General features: G+C 43.0%; 1 protein-coding gene across 1 annotated transcript in view; it reads left to right on the plus strand.

The window, feature by feature from the left end:
* The first annotated feature begins 849 nt into the window (after positions 1-849).
* Positions 850-19637, plus strand: part of LOC109915613 (semaphorin-7A-like) — a 45602-nt gene continuing 26814 nt past the window's right edge. Inside the window, exons 1-2 of the mRNA XM_048617014.1 lie at positions 850-1045; positions 8476-8615. Coding sequence (XP_048472971.1) covers positions 961-1045; positions 8476-8615 — 225 coding nt within the window. The 5' untranslated portion in view covers positions 850-960. The remainder of the gene's footprint in view (positions 1046-8475; positions 8616-19637) is intronic.

Raw genomic sequence — 19637 nt, forward strand, 5'->3', positions numbered from 1 at the left:
TTCTTACAAGTAATTAGTCTCTAGCTGCAAGTGGACAGTTATAAACCTTCAGCATATAGCATTACACATTATGATTCTAATTTCGTATATATGCTAACCCATGCAAGGCAAATCAGGAGTGTGATGGAATACTCCCTACTTGCCTGGATGGGTGCAGCTTCAATAATAGTCAAGAAGTTTGACGCCATCCAGGACAAATCAGTCTTCTTGATCAGCACCCCACCAGCCACTCTAAATATTCATTCTCTCCACCACCAATGCTCAGTAGAAGCAGTGGGTACCATCTATAAGCTTAACGGCAGAAATTCACCAAGGTTCCTCAGACAGCACCTTCCAAATCCATCAGCTCGACATTGTCGAAGGACAAGGGAAGCAGATAAATGGGAATACCACCGTCTGCGAGCTCCCCCTTCAAGTCTCTCAACATCCTGACTTGGAAATACATCATTCCTCCTTCTGTCTCTAAATCGTCGAACTGACTCCCTCGCAGCATTTGTATGCGTCTCTATAGTAAATGAAATGCAGCAGTTCCAGAAGCAGGTATTAACACAGTGTAGAGCCGGAAGAGCGCATCAGGCCAGGCAGCATCGGAGCAGCAGGAAAGTTGACGTTTGGGGCCGGGACCCTTCTTCAGACAGGTAACTAAAGTGGGGAGGTGGGGGCTAATAAATATTAGCTCAGCGGGCATGCCCAATTCCCATGGATGAATTTTAAAAATACTCATTTCACACGATGATATCTGAAAAGTCACATTTAGTAGATATTCGTACTTGATAGTGTTGGATATTTAACCAGTGTGCGTAAAGCTGATCTCTATACTATTGCAGCTGGAAGCAGTCCCCACCCACATTTCCCGACACTCTCATTGCGGACACTGCAGCTCCTTCTGAAGGGGAAGGGGGTGGGGAAGCTGGACGGTGCTCAGTCTGTCAGGGACTGACACAGAATCTGGAGCTAGCCATGTCTCTGCTTGGCCTCTTCCTCTCGCTCCTCCTCAGCAGCGCCTCATCCAGCACTTTACCCCGACTCAAACTGGATCTGAGCGGTAAGTGAAGGCTCCTGAATCCCTCTCTATGGGGAGGGGGTGTCTCTGTGTGTGTGAGTGTGTGTGTGTGTGTTTGGGGACGCGCTGTTCCTGAATCAACTTGTGACCGACAAATAAACCATTTTGTTTTTATATCAATAACGAAGAACTGCAGATGCTGGAAATCAGAAGGCAAAAAATGCTGGAGAAACTCAGCAGGTCCGACAGCATCTGTGGAGAGAAAGCACTGGACCCGCAACGTTAACTCTTATTTCTTCTATTCCTTTATTTATCTCTCTCCACCTGGTTCTCTCTCCATACTGATCTGTGTGCTAATGGTTCTATCAAATGTCATTTAATCTTTGTCTAATTTATCAACAATATTTAGCATCTGTATCTATTTATACTATCCATTTCTCCCTACCATTCTCTTGTTGTGAGTCCCTCACCTTATGGTGTCTGGCTCTGTCATTGGTATCAGGTGATACGGCCCTGCCAGTTTGTTTATGTAAAACCGCTCTATTTGTTATTATATGTGACATGACATTTTGTCACGTCGCAACAGAAAACGTGCCATCCACATAAATATAATCGGCTTGGCGTTCATAGTTTGTCATTTTAAATAACAGCAGAATCTTGTTACCAGGTTAAAAAGTACTGCGGATGCTGTAAATTAGGAACTGCTCAGAGTTCTGAGGAAGGGTCACAGGACCCGAAACGTTAGTTCTGATTTTTTTTTCTTCACAGATGCTGCCAGAGCTGCTGAGCTTTTCCAGCAACTTCTGATTTTTGTTGCTATCAGGTTATACCGTCAGGAAAGGTTAGACGGTTCTTGGAGAAAGAGAAATTGCTGCGGAAACTCTACAGGTGTGTCGAGAACGCAAATGAAAATGTTTCAGGTCCGGTGACCATTTTTTTCTGTGAAACCTTAAACTTTAACTTATTTACAGATTGTGACAGACCTGCAGAGTTTTTAAAGCAATTTCTCATTTTGTTTCTGACTTGCAGCACTGGCAGCGCTTAGGTTTGGTTTTGGAGAAAGAGAGGCTGGCAGCTAACCCAAAGGAGGTCTTTAGGAGTTTAATAGGTTGAGAGCATGCCTTTACGGGAGGCAGAATGATCAAATAGCAGTGAGGGTGTTTGCACAATCTAGGTGGGTGATAACTGGTGAGGTGTGGGTTAGTCTGTGATCTCATGGCATTATTAAAGCATCTGTCACGGTGCCTGTTCCATGACTAGTGGTAATGACAATACATTGGGTTGCGATTATTCATTCATTCCTCACAAGGCAGTAGGAGGTTTAAATATAGGCACCAGCAAAGGTTAGTCAAGGTAAGTCAACTTTCCCAAAAGCATCTAGCCGAGTAATGAAGTGAAATTGCAGCAATTAGCATGGAGAATATGAGTGGGAGGTGTTATCATAGAATCCCTACGGCATGAAGCAGGCTAATTGACTCATCGAGTCCACACCGACCCTCTAAAGGTCATCCTACCCAGACCCATCCTAACCTCATAACCCTGCATTTCCCACGGCTAATCCACCCTAACCAACACATCCCTGGACACTATGGGCAATTTAGCCTGCATATCTTCGGACTGTGGGAAGAAACCCACACAGATACGGGGAGAATGTACAAACTCCACATAGACAGGCTCCCGCAGCTAGGATCAAACCTGGGTGCCTGCCGCTGTGAGGCAGCAGTGCTAACCACTGAGCCACCAAAACACCCTTGTTGGTGAGCTTTTGTACTTGTTGCTGTAAGGTGAGGGGATGGTGATGGATGGTGGTGAAGGTGAGGAGCCTGGAGGCTGACTCTGTGAGGTTATAAACTTCAGAAAAATCTCAACAGCCTTGTGCTCTTTTCTCGGAAGAGAGACAGCCAAGAGATGATAAAGCTTTTAAAGATAAGATTTGGGAAGGTAGATGTTGACAGAATATTTTCATCTCTGGGGAAATCAAATTGAGCGATTATGAACATAAGACAGTCACCAGTAAATCCAATGGGAAATTCAAGAGAAAGTTATCTAGAGAACTGTTAGGATGTAGCACTGGTAATCATCTTCCCTATCTTGTTGATGTAGCTGGCAGTCAAAGCAATGTGTTTCCATAATCTGTTATTTTCTTCCTGGAATAAACTGCTATAACATGTGATTTGAGGAGTGGTGCTCCACTTGAAGCATGAAAACTAGGAGACCCAGCCCACTGTCACTGCCTGCTGTAGACACACCAGAAATTCTTTACACGCTGTTAATCTTGGTCACGATACAATGCACCTTCCTTGTCTATCAAGTCCCAGAGTGGGACACAAACCCGAAGCTTCTAATAGTGATGTTATCTGCTGCGCAACATGACTCCCCAGTAGGAGCACTTGAGGTGAATGGTATTGATGCCTTGAAAGGAAAGCTAAATAAACATGAGAAGGAAAGGGATATGAGGATGAGCAAATGGAATGAAGTAAGGATCAACTGGGTTGTGGTTCGCACAGAGAATGAACATCAATGTATTATATTGCATATTGTTCGTACAGAGAATGAATGCCAACGTATTGTATTACATATTGTAACACAGTCTTCAGTCTTCAGCCAATTCAATTCACTCCACGTGAATTCAAGAAGCGGCTGACAGCACTGGATGCTGTGAAGCCTATGGCCCTGACAACATTCCGGCAATAGTACTGAAGACTTGTGCTCCAGAACTTGCTGCTCCCCTAGCCACGCTGTTCCAGTACAGTTACAACACTGACATCTACCCAATAATGTGGAAAATTGCCCAGCTATGACCTGTAAACAAAGAAACAGGACAAATCCAATTAGGTTAATCACGGCTTCATCAATCTACAGCCAATTATCAGTAAAATATTGGAAGGAATTATTATTACTGTTATCAAACAGCACTTGCCCAGCTCAGTGTGGTCTAGTTTGGGTTCTGCCAGGGCCACTCAGCTCCTGACTTCATTACAGCCTTGGTTCAAATATGGGCAGAGGTGAGGTGAGAGTGATTGCCCTTGAGAACAAGGTCCCATTCGACTGAGTGTGGCATCAAGGAGCCCGATCAAAACTGGAATCAGCAGGCGTTAGAAGGAAAAATCTCCACTAATTGGAGTCATACCTGACACATAGGAAGATGGTTGTCTTGTTGAAGGTCAGTCATCTCAGCTCCAGGACATCTCTGCAGGTGTCTTCAGGGTAGTGTCCTCTACCCAACCATCTTCAGCTGCTTCGTCAATGACGTTCCCTCCATCATAAGGTCAGAAGTGGGGATGTTCACTGATGATTGTACAATGTTCCGCATCATTCACGACTTCTCAGATACTGAAGCAGTCCCTGAGCAAATGCTACAAGATCTGGACAATATCCAGGCTTGGGCTGACAAGTGACAAGTAACATTCGTGCGGTACAAGTACCAGGCAATGACCATCTCTGAATTCCTCACTACTAACATCTTGGGGTTACCATTGACCAGATACTGAATTGGACTGGCCATGTAAATACTGTGGCTACAAGAACAGGTCAGAGGCGAGGAATATTGTGGTGAGTAACTCAAAAGCCTGTTCACCATCTACAAGGCACAAGTCAGGAGTGTGATGGAATACTCCCCACTTGCCTGGATGGGTGCAGCCCCAACAACACTCAAGAAGCTCGACACCATCCAGGACAAAGCAGCCGCTTGATTGGCATCACATCCACAAACTTCCATTCCCTCTATCATGGATGCACAGCGTAGCAATGTGTGCCATCTGCAGAAACTCACTAAAGCTCCTCAGACAGCACCTTCCAAACCCACGACCACTTCCATATAGTAGGTCAAGGGCAGTAGATACATGCAAGCACCACACCTGCAAATTGCCTACAAACCACTCACCATCTTGACATGGAAATATATCACCATTCCTTCAGTGTTACTGGGCCAAAATCCTGGAATTCCCTCCTTAACAGCGTAGTGGGTCCACATACTGCAGTGGTTCAAGGAGACAGCTCACCATCGTCTTTTCAATGCAGGCTGGGACTTTTCTCACTGGAGCGTACGAGGTTGAGGGGTGACCTTATAGAGACTTATAAAATCATGAGCGGTATAGATAAGATGAATGGCAGGAATCTTTTCCCTAGGGTTGGGGATTTCAAGACTAGGGGGCATAGTTGTAATGTGAAAGGAGAAACATTTAAAAAAGACTTGAGGGGCAACTTCTTTACACAGGGAGTGGTTGGTGGGTGGAATGAACTTCTAGGGGAAGTGGTGGATGCGGGTACAGTTACAAAATTTAAAAGAGATTTAGATAAGTTCATGAATAAGAAATGTTTGGGGGATATGGGCCAAACGCAGGCAGGTGGGACTAGTTTAGTTTGGGATTATGGTCAGCATGGACTGGTTGGACTGAAGGGCCTTTGTCTGTGCTGTATGACTCTATGATTCTAGGGGCTGGCAATAAATGTTGGCCCAGCCAGCGACACCTCTGTCCCAAGAATGAACAATAAGAGGAAGAATTTATTTTTCTGTCTTCTAAATTGTATGTAAAAATAGACAGTGCCAAGGCTTGGTTGGTCAACTGTAAAGGGAAACAGCAGGCCACATCTAAAACCACTGGAACAGAACGACAGTGCAACGTTCCAGAAATACATCAGTGGAACAAAATGCAAAAGGCAAAATGTAGAAGGAGGAAAATAGGATAGAAGAAAAACAGATGATGGCGTAAATAGGGTTTGAAGCTTATGGGTGGAGTGGTTTGTAAATCGCAGTTGAAAACAGCTTCACCACCAAAATCAGAGCCCAGTTAATTCTAAACATCTGCATTCATAATGAAAACAGCTGGAGGGAGTGGGTCATGCAGTAACTATGGAGCAAGTTAGAATGGTTGATGATCATGCAGGTTCTGCTGAAGAATCTTTAACCCAATCTATGAAACAATTTCCTTCTTTTGGTTTTATTTTTATTAAGCAGTTCACAGATCTTTCAACTCATTAACTTGCTGTCTGTACCAGGAGCATCTGCAGTTTCCGGTCCACTAATACCAAAGTGTGCAATATCGTCAAGGGAGATGCATGGACTTAACATTGAAGCAGGAGAGGCCAAAAATTTATGTTTAATTAGTATGAAATTCACTGATGCTTTGTACTTTTTTTTAATCTGGTCCTGGGATGTGACATCACTGCAAGTGCCATAGTCTAATGTCCACTTTTAATTGCAGTGAGAAGGTGGTGGTGAGCTGCCTTCTTGAACCATTGCAATCCATCCAATGCGGGAATTCCTGCGGTGTTGTTAGGGAGGGAGTTCCAGTATTTTGACCCAGCAACAGTGAGGGAACAGTGATATATATATATATCCAAGTCAGGATGTTGAGTGGCTCAGAGGGGAACTTTCAGGGGGTGGTGTTGCCATGTATCTGCTGCCCTTACCCTTGTATACGGCAGTGGTCGCATGTTTGGAAGGTGCTGTCTAAGGATCTTTGGTGAGTAGTGAATCTTGTAGATGGGTACACACTGCTACTACTGAGCATCAGTAGTGCAGGGAGTGAATAGTTTGGGTTCTGATCAAGAAGACTGCTTTATCCTGAATGGTGTCAAGCTTCTTGAGTGTTGTTGGAGCTGCACTTATCTGGGCAAGTTGGGAGTATTCCATTACAGTCCTGACTTGTGCCTTGTAGATGGTGGACAGACTTTCGGAAGTCAGGAGGTGAGTGAATCGTTGCAAGGTTCCCAGCCTTTGACCTGCTGTTGCAGCTGCAGTATTTATATAGTTTGTTCAGTTCCGTTCCTGGGTTAGTGTTAATTTCAAGGATGTTGATGGTGGGTGATTCAGTGGTGTAACGCCTTTGAATATCAAAGATCTGTTAGATAATCTCTTGTCAGAACTAGTCATTGCCTGGCATTTGTGTGCCACATGTTCCCTGCTACTTATCAATACCAGCCTGTCTGTTGTCCATTGTAGCAATATCATAGAATTATCATTGTTTGATGGTAAGAAAGAGAGGACACAATCCTGAGCTATTTTGGTATCTATTGCTGGTACAAATTGTTGCAAAAATCCTAAATTATCATCTACAAATTCTTCTTGCTGCTTTGGCGCATTTCCCCTACGTCCAATTGCTCCTGGAAGGGCAAGGGAAGCAAAAGCAATTAGGAAGCATTTCTACAACCAAAGGGCAGGAGAGGGTTGGGACTCTTTTCCACAAAAATCAGTGGATGCAGGATCAGTCAGTAATTTTAAATCTGAGATAGATAATGTTTTGTTAAGCAAAGGGTATTGAGGGATATCGGCCAAAGGCAGGTATTGGGAACTTCAGCCATGATCTCAGTGATGGTGGAACTGAATGCAAAAAGATACTGGGGAAATGTAAATCAGATGTTCAAAATTATGATGCATTTTCAAAGAGTAAACAAGGGAGAGTTGGCCCTGAAGAAACAAAGGACATAAATTTGAAATCATTCTTGAAAGAACCTAAGGGTCGATGGAGTAAAACCCTTGCTCTTGATACATTTGGGAAACAGCGATTGTGAGCTGGAAGGATGTTTTGTCCAGCATGGAGGAGTTTCACTTCAAAGATGCAGGTTCCCGGAAATAACTAAACAATGAATCAATGTTGTTTTCTGTTTAACACAAAGGCCTCCAATGTTCAGCTATATCAACACATTTTAATCCCTTCTTCAGCTCCCCATCTGAGGCCGGGCTCAGCTCACATTGGGCCAGGTCCCTTATACAGCTCAGCCAGAACTGGGTTTAAACTCAGTGCTTTTGGGACCAATCTCATTCATCCCAGTGGTCCAGCTAATGGCAGCCAACACTTCTGTGACATGTATACTATACCTTGGAGCGATGGATAGTAGAGACTCCAATTTCTTTCCATTCCATGGCCGATTCTCTCTCCAGACATGACTTGCTGGGCCAGTGAGTGCCTGCAGTGAGATGAGAACCTGAATCTCCTGGCTCAGAGGCAGGGGATACATTGAATTGCATGATTTCACATTGGCTTTGGATAAACTTAATAGTCACTCACCATGGTTAAGGGAAAATGAATATTGATCACTTGGTTTTTTTTCGAAGGATTGCATAAAGTTCATACTGAGGGCTGTTCAATAAGTGAAGTAACTGTGTGCAATTCTCCCAACAAACTGATGCTGCCTATCCCCTTGCCTTTGGGAAGTACCATAATCAGAGCTTCTTGTGGTGGTCTGCATTTGGGAGCTGGCCCTGGGTGGAGATAATTGCTCACCTATCACTCATTATCCTAGTGGAGAAATTATAATGTCACGTTCAGACAGAGAAGACTTGTGTTTTTCTGGGTTTACATGTTGTCTTTACACGGCATCATCCTCGTTGTGGGACACTGGGCCGTTTCAGTCACTTCTCGAGATCCAATCACCATAGTTACTATTTCATTCCAATGACAATTTGTCCTTTTCCCTTTCTTTGTGTCGATCAGTAGTCAGTAAATCCTCACTCTTTTCTATCTTTACAGTGGAAATTCAAGATCGTTTCCAGTTTCCCTCAACTGAGGAATATACAACCACGCTCCGAGAGGGAAGCACTGTTTATGTTGGTGGGAAAGAAGCTCTTTACCAGATAAAGTTTGAAGAAGCTCCCAGATTGATACAAAAGGTACAGTGGGATCAGCCTGAACCTGAGATACTAATATCTTGACCAGCTCCCATTGTTGGTAAGATGACAAACTGTAGATACACCACAGAGCTCTGTGCATCTTGCAGCTCTGTATTGTCATGTCAAGTTTAGCAACTACCTGGTTGGTGTGGGGGTGTTGGGGTCGCTAGACTTGAACCATATTTCTCTGTCCACAGACGCTGCCCAGCCTGCTGAGTTTCCACAGCAATTTCTGTTTTGGGTTCAGATCTTCAGCATCCACAGTTTTTTGTTTCATTTAACAAGCTTATTGTCTGCTAATCCATTGTGCACAGAATTAATCATTTCTAGCATTATACTGTGTTCCAAAGGATCTCAGGCAGCGGTGCAGGGAGGGAGTTCAAAAGATAGATATTAAGTGGATTAGATTCATTTCCAAAATTGAGAGCTAGCATGGACACTATGGGCCGAATGGAGTGCTATCAAAAGTGGTTGTTTCCCAGTGACACAGTGGGAAGATGCAGGCTAAGGGCTATTGCTGAACCCTGTCAGTCAGTTTTCAACAATATCACTCAACAGCCACACCATTTTAGGAGGAGCCTCAACCAATGGCAGAAGTTTAAATAAATCAGTCAGGAAACAAAAAATAAGAAACAATAGTTGAAGGCAAATGGAATGAATATCTTTGAGGAGATACTACTGAGGGAGCACCCTAAAAACACGGAGCAAGGATCATTCCAATTAAAGAAATATGTCCCTAAAGCAATAAAAATAGAATGAATGAAGTGAATTATAATTCATAAAACATTACAAGAGTGTAGGAGATATGTGAGGGAAGAATGCAGAACCTACAAGGTACATGATACATAGAGAAGAGCCAGGAGGCTGATTCCTAATGTGAATGAACTGAGTTCATAAACCTGGACTCTCAAGAAAGTGACAGTGAGGAACACATCAGGTTCAAGTGCAGCAGAGAAGGTTCATCCTGAGCATGATTTCAAGTGAATATGTGCGGCAACAAATAGGTCAAAGGGAACTGTTGGAAAGCATCAAAAAGTAATCAAGAGCCTGCATAAAGTTTTGAATCAAGTATGAGACTGAGCAAAGCTGAGGAAACATTCCTGAGACAGTTTAATGATCCGCTGGGAGATCATCTGCAAGGATGAACTAGAAGGGCTGAATGGCTTCCCTTACCTTACTTAAGGCAGGATATACTTGCCTCAGAAGTAGTTCAGAGAAACTCATCAGGCTAGTTCCTGGGTTTGTCTGATGAGGAAATGTTGAGGAGGTTTGGTCTGTACTGAGATTTGGAAGAATATAGGATCCTGAGTGGGGTTTGACAGGCTGGATGTTCAGAAGATGCTTGTTCTTGTTGGGGGCTCCAGAACCACAGTCACTGTTTCCAAATCAGGGATTTCCCTTTTAAGAGTTATTAGATTTTGTTATTCTCTCCCCAGCAAGCTGTGGGACAGGGGGTGGCTGAATATATTCAAGGTGGAGTTAGACAGATCTTTGATTAACAGGGAATTGAGGGTTATGGGGACACACAGGAGAATGAAGTTCAGGCCACAATCAGAACAGGCATGATGTTATGAATGGTGGAACAGTCCAGAGGGGATGAATGGCCTACTCCTTTGCCAATGGTTTTGTTGTAGTACACCATCCGTGTGATTTGTTTTGAGTTCTCGGTGCTTCTGGTATTAGAAGAGAAGGGGGAAATAATCCACAGTTCAGTATCAGTGACCCCTACTCGCTGATAGTCAGTGATCTCGACTGAAATCTCTCAGCTAGTGGGGAAACTAAACACTGAGTTACATTTAAAATTACTGGAAAAGCTCAGGTAGCATGTATGAAATGATTAAAAATTAACATTTCAAGTTGATGACATTTGATTAAATTTCTGAACCCAGCATTTCTATTTCCAATTACCAATGTCTGCAACTTTTTTATACTTCTCCCTTTCTCTGGTGAGGAAATAACATCACTCGTGAAAAGCAGTATAGCAAATGTCAGTGGGTGAGTGCAAATTTGCCATGATGTAACTCTAGGGGAGGTCACGCACATTATCGGTAAGCATTTGTTATTTTTTCAATTTGGTTTTGTATCTCATGGGAAAGAAAGAAAAACATTTCTCCAATATTGGGAAATTAGATAAAAAGCAGAGGGAGAGTTCACAATGGAGTTGGGAAGGGACTGTAAGACTGAGCTGGAGTTTTGACGGATGTGTCAGACAATGCACCCACACACGAGCTTCTTAAGGAAGTATCGGGCCCCCTCTATCTCTGTCTGGTACAAAGTCAGCATCTGTCAGTAATCAAACATGAATTCTGGGTGACAGGGATGCATCTATGTTGCATCTCCAGAACATCAAGGAATTGGCTTAGGACTATCTCTGAGGAGACAGTGGCCTCATAGTAATGTGATTGTGTTCATAATTCAGAATTATAAGCCAATGACCAGTCTGTTATTTAAATGGAGAAAAACTGCAGAACGCTGCGACACAAAGGGCCTTGGGCCTTCTGGATACAAAACACGGAAAGCTAGCACACAGGTACAGCAGGGGATCAGGAAGGTTCATCGAATGTTGGCCCTTATTTCAAGGGAGTTGGAGTATAATAGCAGGGAAGTCTTAATGCAATTGGACAAGGTGCTGGTGAGAACACATCTGGAGTAATGTGGGCAGTTTTGGTCCCCTTATTTAAGAAAAGATATCATTTCATTGGAGACAGTCAGAAAAGGTTCACTAGGATGATCCCTTGGTATGAAGGGATTGTCTGATGAGCAAAGGCTAAACAGGTTGGGACTGTACTCACTGGCGTTTAGAAAAATAAGAAGTGATTTCATTTAAACGTATCAAATTCTTAAGGGACTTGATAGGGTAAATGCTGAGAGAATGTTTCTCCTCATGGGAGAGTCTAGGACCAAAGGGCATAGTCTCATAATAAAGGGGTGTCAATTTAAGACCGAGATGAGGAGGAATCTCTTCTCTGAGGGTTTGAGAGACTTTAGAACTCCCTGCGAGGGAGCTGTGGGAACAGAATCCTTGTGTATATTTAAGACTAGAAAGATAGATTCTTAATCAGTCAGGGAATCAAGGGTTAAGGGGAAAGGGCAGGAAAGTGGACGTGAGAAATGTCTGATTAGCAATGATCCTATTAAATGGTGGAGCAGGCTCGAGGGATTACTTATGGTCTTATGCTCTGAAGGACATGGGCTCAAATCTCACCGTTAAAGTCAATTAATTAAAAAAGTTAATGGTAATCATAACCAACACTGACTGTTGGTAAGACCCTGTCAGGTTCGCTAGGAAAGGAAACCTGCCAATCTTACCTGGTCTGGCCTACATTTTTTTAAACCACATTCACAGGACAAGGGCATCAGTTGCTAGGCCAGCATTTATTGCCCATCCCAGAAGAAATTAAGATTCAACCACATTGCTGTGGGTCTGGAGTCACATGTAGGCCAGACCAGGTAAGGATGGCAGTTTCCTTCCCTAAAGGGCATTAGTGAACCAGATGGGTTTTTCCAACAATAGTTGCATGGTCATCCTTAAATCCAGATTTTTATTGAATTCAAATTCCACTGTCTGCCATGCTGGGATATGAACCTGTGCCCCAGAATATTATCTGGATTAACAGACCAGCAAAATACCACTAGACCATCAAGTCCCCTACATGTGATGCTAGATTCCTGAATAATATGGCTGACTCTGAGCTGGCTTCTGCAATGGCCTTGGAAGCTACCCAACTCAAGGACAATTACAGATGGGTGACAAATGCTGTCCCTGGTGGGAGTGCTAATATCCTAGGAAAAAAATAAAGGATTAAAAAAAGCTTCATTATTCATCACTGGCTATTGTGTTTTCTTGTCAACAACTTTTTAAATTAGACTTAATTTTCAATTCAGTTGAATGACTATTGTCCTTGGGTTTGACCAAAAAAGGGATCTGTTCTTATCAGCCATTTGAGCTGGTGAGAAAGTGGCTCATGTAAAAAATGTCAGATTATGAACTCACTCACCGAATAATACTTCTGAGGCAGAGTCCAACAGCACTGTGTTCAAACAGATGAACTTTCTGAATGTAATTGCTGACTTGAAAAACATACCGTGAAATAAATGGCTAATTAAACCTGGATTGAAAACATTTTATTTTTCTCCTTTTCTCCCCTCTCTGTCTCGGCACCATCGATTCAAATCATTTCTATCCAACCACCAAAATATCTATCCCCAGCTGCTTTCAGTTCTGAAGAAGGTCACTGGATTCGAAACATTAACTCTGTTTCCCTCTCCATAGAAACTGCCAGACCTGCTTTCTCTGGCACTTTCTGTTTCTGTTTTAGATTGCCAGTGTCTGCACTTTAGAATCATAGTGTCAGCATGGAAACAGATCCTTCGGTGCAACATGCCCGCACTGACCAAATATCCCAATCTGACCCAGTCCCATTTGCCAGCATTTGGCCAATATCCCTCTAACCCCTTCTCATTCATGTACCCATCCAGATGCCTTTTAAATGTTGTAATTGTACCAGCCTCCACCACTTCCTCTGGCAGCTCATTCCACACACGCACCATACTCTGTGTAAGAAAACGCTAGCTCTCAGGTCCTTTTTAAATCTTTCCCCTCTCACCTTAAACCTATGCTCGCTAGCTTTGGACTCCCCCACCCTGGGAAAAAGACCTTGGCTATTCACTGTATCCATGCCCCTCATGATATTATAAACCATTGTAAGGTCATTCCTCAGCCTCCAACAATCCAGGAGAAAAAGTCCATCTGCTATTCCTGAGCCTATTGGCCAATCTTATCAAGTTTTATCAAGTGATGGTCTTGTTTTATATTCTGTTCAGCAAAGGCTTTACCCGAATGGTACCATTCAAAATGTATTCTAGGCAATTATTGATGCATCATGAACTAGTATTAAGGTCTTTTGGGCTTGTCTGAAATATTAATGCAGGCCGTAGAACCAAATACTATTCAAGCTGAAAACCAGACAAAGTAGACCTTGTAATTTAAGGCTTTCAGCAAAATGAGAAATGTTGAGAGCTTGTATCGCCTAGCAACTGTAGAGAGAATGTTTGACCTTCAATGGAAAATAGATATCTTTGTAAAGCAAGGATACTCTGGTGTCATTTTCGATTGTTTTTGGTCATTTTGAAGAGGGCAGTGTAAAGGACCATCCTCTCGGAAATGACAGAATGATAAGCATTGAAGTTGCAATCCAAGGCTTGAGCATAAAAATTAAATCTGACCTTCCCAGCGGAGTGCTGAGGAAATGCCACGCTCCCATGGAGATGCTAAATTGAGGCTCAATTGGGATGAACGTAAAGTAAACATAGCACCACTTTGAAGAACAGGGGACGGTCAGTGTGAGGGCACAGATGGTGGGGGTGGGGAGTGCATACTTCCTTGATTCCTGCTCAATATTTGTCCTTCAAGTGTCATTGCAAAAATCTTCTGGATAATATCATATTGCAGCTTTTGCAGAAGCTTGCTGTGTATAAAATAGCTGCAGTGATGCAAATATTACAACAGTGACTGCACTTTAAAAGGAATTCATTGGCTGTAAAATGATGTAGCGACAAAAGGTATTAAGTAAATGCAAGCGTTCCTTTTTAATATCTGCTACCTGATCAGTCTGTTTTGTTTTGGTCAACTTGATGGCACATGTATTCTTTGGGGACTTTCTGACGATTTTTTGTTGCAAAGTTAATTTTCAAAGTCCCCTTCAATGGTTACTGTGGAAGAAAAAATGTATTTACTTAGTCAAGTTTAAAAATTAAGGTGCTGAGACATGGGGAAATTAAGATTTAAATTTTCCCTAAATCTTTTAAACCATAAACCAGTGTTCCCCAAACTTTGTTCATCAATGACTGTAATCTGAGGCTTGAAAATAGTTGCGCTCCCTCACTGGGGACTGTAAGGAGGGGATTAGGTGTGGGGAGTGCGGGAAAGACCCTGTCACAGCCAGAGGTAATTGTTGTAATTCAGTCAGAACATGAGCTCACCATTTCAGTTTGCGAGCCCCCTCATGGTCCCTGCCCCCAGATTTGGGAAGCCCTTTGTATCCACTCGTGGGATGCAGTTAACGCCTGTCCTTAGATGTCCCTTGAGAAGATGGTGGTCAGGTGCCTTCTTGAACCGCTGCAGTCCACCTGCTGTGGGTTGATTCACAATGCCCTGAGAGAGGGAATTCAAGGATTTTGACCCAGTGACAGTGAAGGAACGGTGATATATTTCCAAGTCAGGATGGTGAGTGGTTGGAGGGGAGCTTGCAGGTGGTGGTGTTCCCATATATCTGATGCCCTTGTGCTTCTAGATGGAAGTGGTTGTGGGTTTGGACGGTGCTGTTTAAAGATCTTTGGTGCGTCTTGTAAATAGTACACATTGCTGCTACTGAGCGTCGGAGGTGGAGAGAGCAGATGTTTGTGGATGTGGTGTCTATCAAGCCGGTTGTTTTGTCCTGGATTATGTCAAATTTCTTGAGTGTTGTTGGGGCTGCACCCATCCAGGCAAGTGGGGAATATTCCATCACACTCCTGACTTGAGCCTTGTCGATGGTGGACGAGGTCTGGGGGGTTAGAAGGTAAGTTACTCACCGCAGTATTCCTAGCCTCTGACCTGCTCTTGTAGCCACTGCATTTATATAGCCAGTCCTGTTCAATCTCTGGTCAGTGGTAACTCCCAGGCTGTTGGCAGTGGTATTGTATAAGCAATGCCTGTAGTCAGCAATTCCTCACTGAGAAATGTGCATTGTGTTAGACCATAAGACCATTAGGTATTGGAGGGGAATTAGGCCTTTCAGCCCATTGAGGTTGGTATGTTTCTCAGACCTATTCTCCTGCCTGCTCCCTGTAACCTTTGACCCTCTTACTAATCAAGAACCTATCTATCTCTGTCTTAAATACACTCAGTGACTTGGCCTCCACAGCCTTCAGCAACAATGAATTCCACAGATTAACCATCTTCTGGCTGAAAAATATCCTCCTCATCTCAGTTCTAAAGGGTCCTCCCTTCACTCTGAGGCCGTACTCTCAAGTCCTAGTCTGTCCTACTTGTCAAAACAATTTCCCACGTCCATTTTTTCTAGGCCCCTTAGTATTCTGTAAGTTTGAATGAGCTCCCCCCACCCCATCCTTCTAACTTCCATCAAGTATAGACCCAGAATCCTCAACCGCTCCTCATATGACAAGCCCTTCATCGTTGGGATCATGCTTATGAATCTCCTCTGGAAACCCTCCAAGGTCCACACATCCTTCTTTAGATATTGGGCACAAAACTGCTCACAATATTCCAAATGCGATCTGACCAGAGCCTTATACAGCCTTCAGCAGCACATCCCTGCCCTTGTATTTGAGCCCTCTCAAAATGAATGCTAACATTACATTTGCTCTCCTAACTGCCAACTGAACTTGCATTTTAACCTTAAGAGAATCCTGAACTAGGACTCCCAAGTCCCTTTGTACTTCAGATTTCTGGAGCCTTTCTTTGTTTAGAAAATAGTCTACGCTTCTATTCTTCCTAGCAAAGTGCATGACCTCACACTTTCCCACATTGCATTCCGTCTGCCACTTCTTTGCCCACTCTCCCAGCATGTCCAAGTCCTTCCGCAGCCTCCCTACCTCCTCAACACTTCCTGTCCCTCTACCTATCTTTGTGTCATCTGCAAACTCAGCAACAATGCCCTCAGTTCCTTCATCCAGATCATTGACGTATCATGGGTTGAGGTATTCTCTGATCCTTTGTGAAGATCACTTTCTGAAACCTCTGGATTCTGACCAGGAAATAAAAGCACATGCAATGTAATGGGAATCAGTCACATTTTTCAAACAGAAAAAGTCACAAGACCGCAGTCTTGAGTTTAGCCTGAGGTAAAGTCAAGAGGTACACTCACATGGGAAATGTAACAAGTTCGTTGTTTTATATGTGAAGTCATGGACCACAGAGTGAGTTAAATTAGTCTTAACCTAACTGTTGCTCTATGCGTACAATAGCTGTTAAGTGACTTAACAAAACTGAAATATTGTTTGATAACACCCCTGTAAAGTGACATAAGATCTTTTGCTATGATAAACATGCTGTTTAAGTGCATATTGTTGTTGCAATTGGCCTCAATTTAAAAAGAAATTCAATCATGGGACGTGGACATCACTGGCGAAGGTAACATTTTGTTGCCCATAGTGAGGGGGAGGGGGGTGGAATTCCAGGGTTTTGACCTGATGACAGTGAAAGGACAGTGATATATTTCTAAGTCAGGATGGTGAGTGGCTCGGAGGAGAACTTGCAGGTGCTGGTGTATCTGCTGCACTCATTCTTCTAATTTTACCTGATGCTGGAACGCAGGAAAAGGCTTGATGGCTTGTCAATTGGCAAGTGCAGACACAGTGACTACGTGGCCTCTTTCTGTGCCGTAAATGTTCTATGTTTCTAAGTGTCCATGTAGGTCATTTTTCAACAACATAGGAATGGGAGCAGGTCATTTAGCCCATCGCTCCTGTATGGCTATCCTAGAGCATGGCGGAACTTTCAATTCAACACTACTTTTCCATGTTACTTCGATGTCTCTTAAAGTCTTTCGTCTCCAGAATCCTATTGGTTTGTGGTCTTGAACCTAGTCAAAGACTGAGATTCTACAGCCATCTAGGGTAGAGAATTTCAAAGATTCACCACCCACTGAATGAAGAAATTCCTCCTCATCTCATTCTTAAATGGCTGACCCCTTGCCCTGAGATGTGTCCCTAGACTTTAATCACCATCCTTTCTATATGCCCCCTTTCACTTCCTTTAAGGATTTTGTAAGTCTCAGTGGGATTTCATTGGAAATTCTCGAGAATACAGGCACAATTTCTTCAATCTCTTTTCATAAGATAATCCAGCCATCCCAGGAAATAATTTGATGAACCTCCTGTTGCACTTTCTCTCTGACAAGTACATCCTTCCTTAGGTAAGGAGACTAAAGCTTTACACAGTACTCCAGGTGAGGTCTCACCAATGCTCCGTTTAGCTGCAATAAGACATCTTGTGCTCCCCCTCTGTGATCAAGGTCATTGCTCACTGCACCTGCAAGCTAGTTTTTAATGACTCCCGAGACAACAGCACTTCCCAACCTCTCACCATTCACAGAGCATTGTGCCTTTCCTTTTTCCTTTTTTATTCTACTGAGCTGAACACCTTCAACAACAGTAAAATAACACAGAATTCTGAGAGACGCGTGGCAGGGAAATTCTCTCCTCATATTTGCGGCTATCCACAATACAGATCACAGAAAAATGAAGCTATTATCAACCAGCTTGATGTCATAGAATATGGGCTCCCTGATTGGGGCTGTTAATCTGGTCCAATCAGGGAGCCCTGGCTGACATAAAAGGTTGAATGGCAGGGATTCTGACACTGGTGCCTGACTCTGTATGAGGCAGTACTATAGTCAAGGGCTATTCATGTGTAAATAAAGGGTGACTTGGTGATGGATACCAGCCTCTGTGGTGTTATTTCAGTCATCAAATGCCTCTGGTTCACTGTGATGTCACATCTTGGCCAAATAATATAGGAATAGGGATAGACAAAGGGATCTCTGACTCTACAAGGCATTACTGAACCAGATGGGTTTACAGTCAACACTGGTTACCATTAGACTAGCTTTTCATTCCAGATCTATGGGACATTGTTCATTTTATAACAAGTGTGAATGTTATCTGAGAATAATATAGTTCAGGGAAAAGAATATAACAAAACTCTATGGAATTACTTGGAGCCGTAGGAAGAGAAGGAATTATTATTTAGACCTTGATGAGAATTCAGTATTCAAATGTTTTATTAGGAAGAAATGAGTAAAGATCAGAGTAGGGTACTATAGTACTTTAGAACCAGCATTGAATAAAAATGCTCAGGTTGAGCTGTGGTTCAGTTGAAAACACAAGAAATTATTGTGTAAAAGTGCAAGTCTTAGCTGTGGGGATCGATTAGCTCAGTTGGCTGGACTGCTGGTTTGTAATGTAGAGTGACGCTGACAGTATGGGTTCAATTGCTGTACTAGTTGAGGTCACCATAAAGATCCTGCCTTCTCAGCCTAACCCCTCACCTGGGGCTTGGTGATCCTCAGATTAAACTCACCAGCAGCTGTCTCTCTCTCTAATAAGAGAATGGGACCAAGGCAACTTTGCTAATTCAATTTGCAGTAAATACAGACTAGCCGACACTAATCAGGATAATTAATTTTCTAGGAATTGTCTGTCTGTACTCATCACTGTCTACTTTTAGTTAAATTTGTTTTGCTCCAAACCTTTAATGCTGTTCCCACAGCAGTGATCACAGTTACCATGGTGTGCTCCAATCATTGTCAAGCCTTTGCTTTATACTAATTCATTATTAGTTATTTATTGGCATTATACCAGGTCTCTTAAAACTCACAAAAAAAAACTGTTGGCATCTTTCTATTATTATATCCTTGCCTTCTCTGCTCTGTTGACTAAATTACAGATAATAAAAGATAATAGCCTACACCCAAAGCTGTGGATTTGAATCCCAGTCTGGGGCTTGATGGCAATTGATGGGGCATTCATAACAAAGACAAATAGGTTGGATCAACATGTAATTCTTTCCAATAGCAGACATTGAGAGAGACTCCTGATCAATTGGCTTGCCACTGGATACCAGCTGTCTCAGGTTGAGAAATTACTGAGCAATCCACCTGGTTTTCTTCAAACAGGGGAGCAAAAGATATATTTACCCTAAGCGAGGTGTTGATTCTGCATTTGGTGTTTGGAATTGGGTAGTGTTTAAATGCCAAAATCAGTACAGGTAATAAACCTGTTACAATAATTCAGGAAACACGACAGGAACTAATTCTCTTGGAATCCAACAGCAGTGAGACAAAACAAAGCCAATTACATGCTGAGATAACAAGGTGTAGAGCTGGATGAACACAGCAGGCCAAGCAACATCAGAGGAGCAGGAAGGCTGATGTTTCGGGCCTAGACCCTTCTTCAGAAATGGGGGAGGGGAAGGGGGTTCTGAAATAAATAGGGAGAGAGTGGGAGGCGGATAGAAGA

This window comes from Rhincodon typus, chromosome 36 (assembly GCF_021869965.1).
Source record: "Rhincodon typus isolate 14 chromosome 36, sRhiTyp1.1, whole genome shotgun sequence".
NCBI classification, from domain to species: Eukaryota; Metazoa; Chordata; class Chondrichthyes; order Orectolobiformes; family Rhincodontidae; genus Rhincodon; species Rhincodon typus.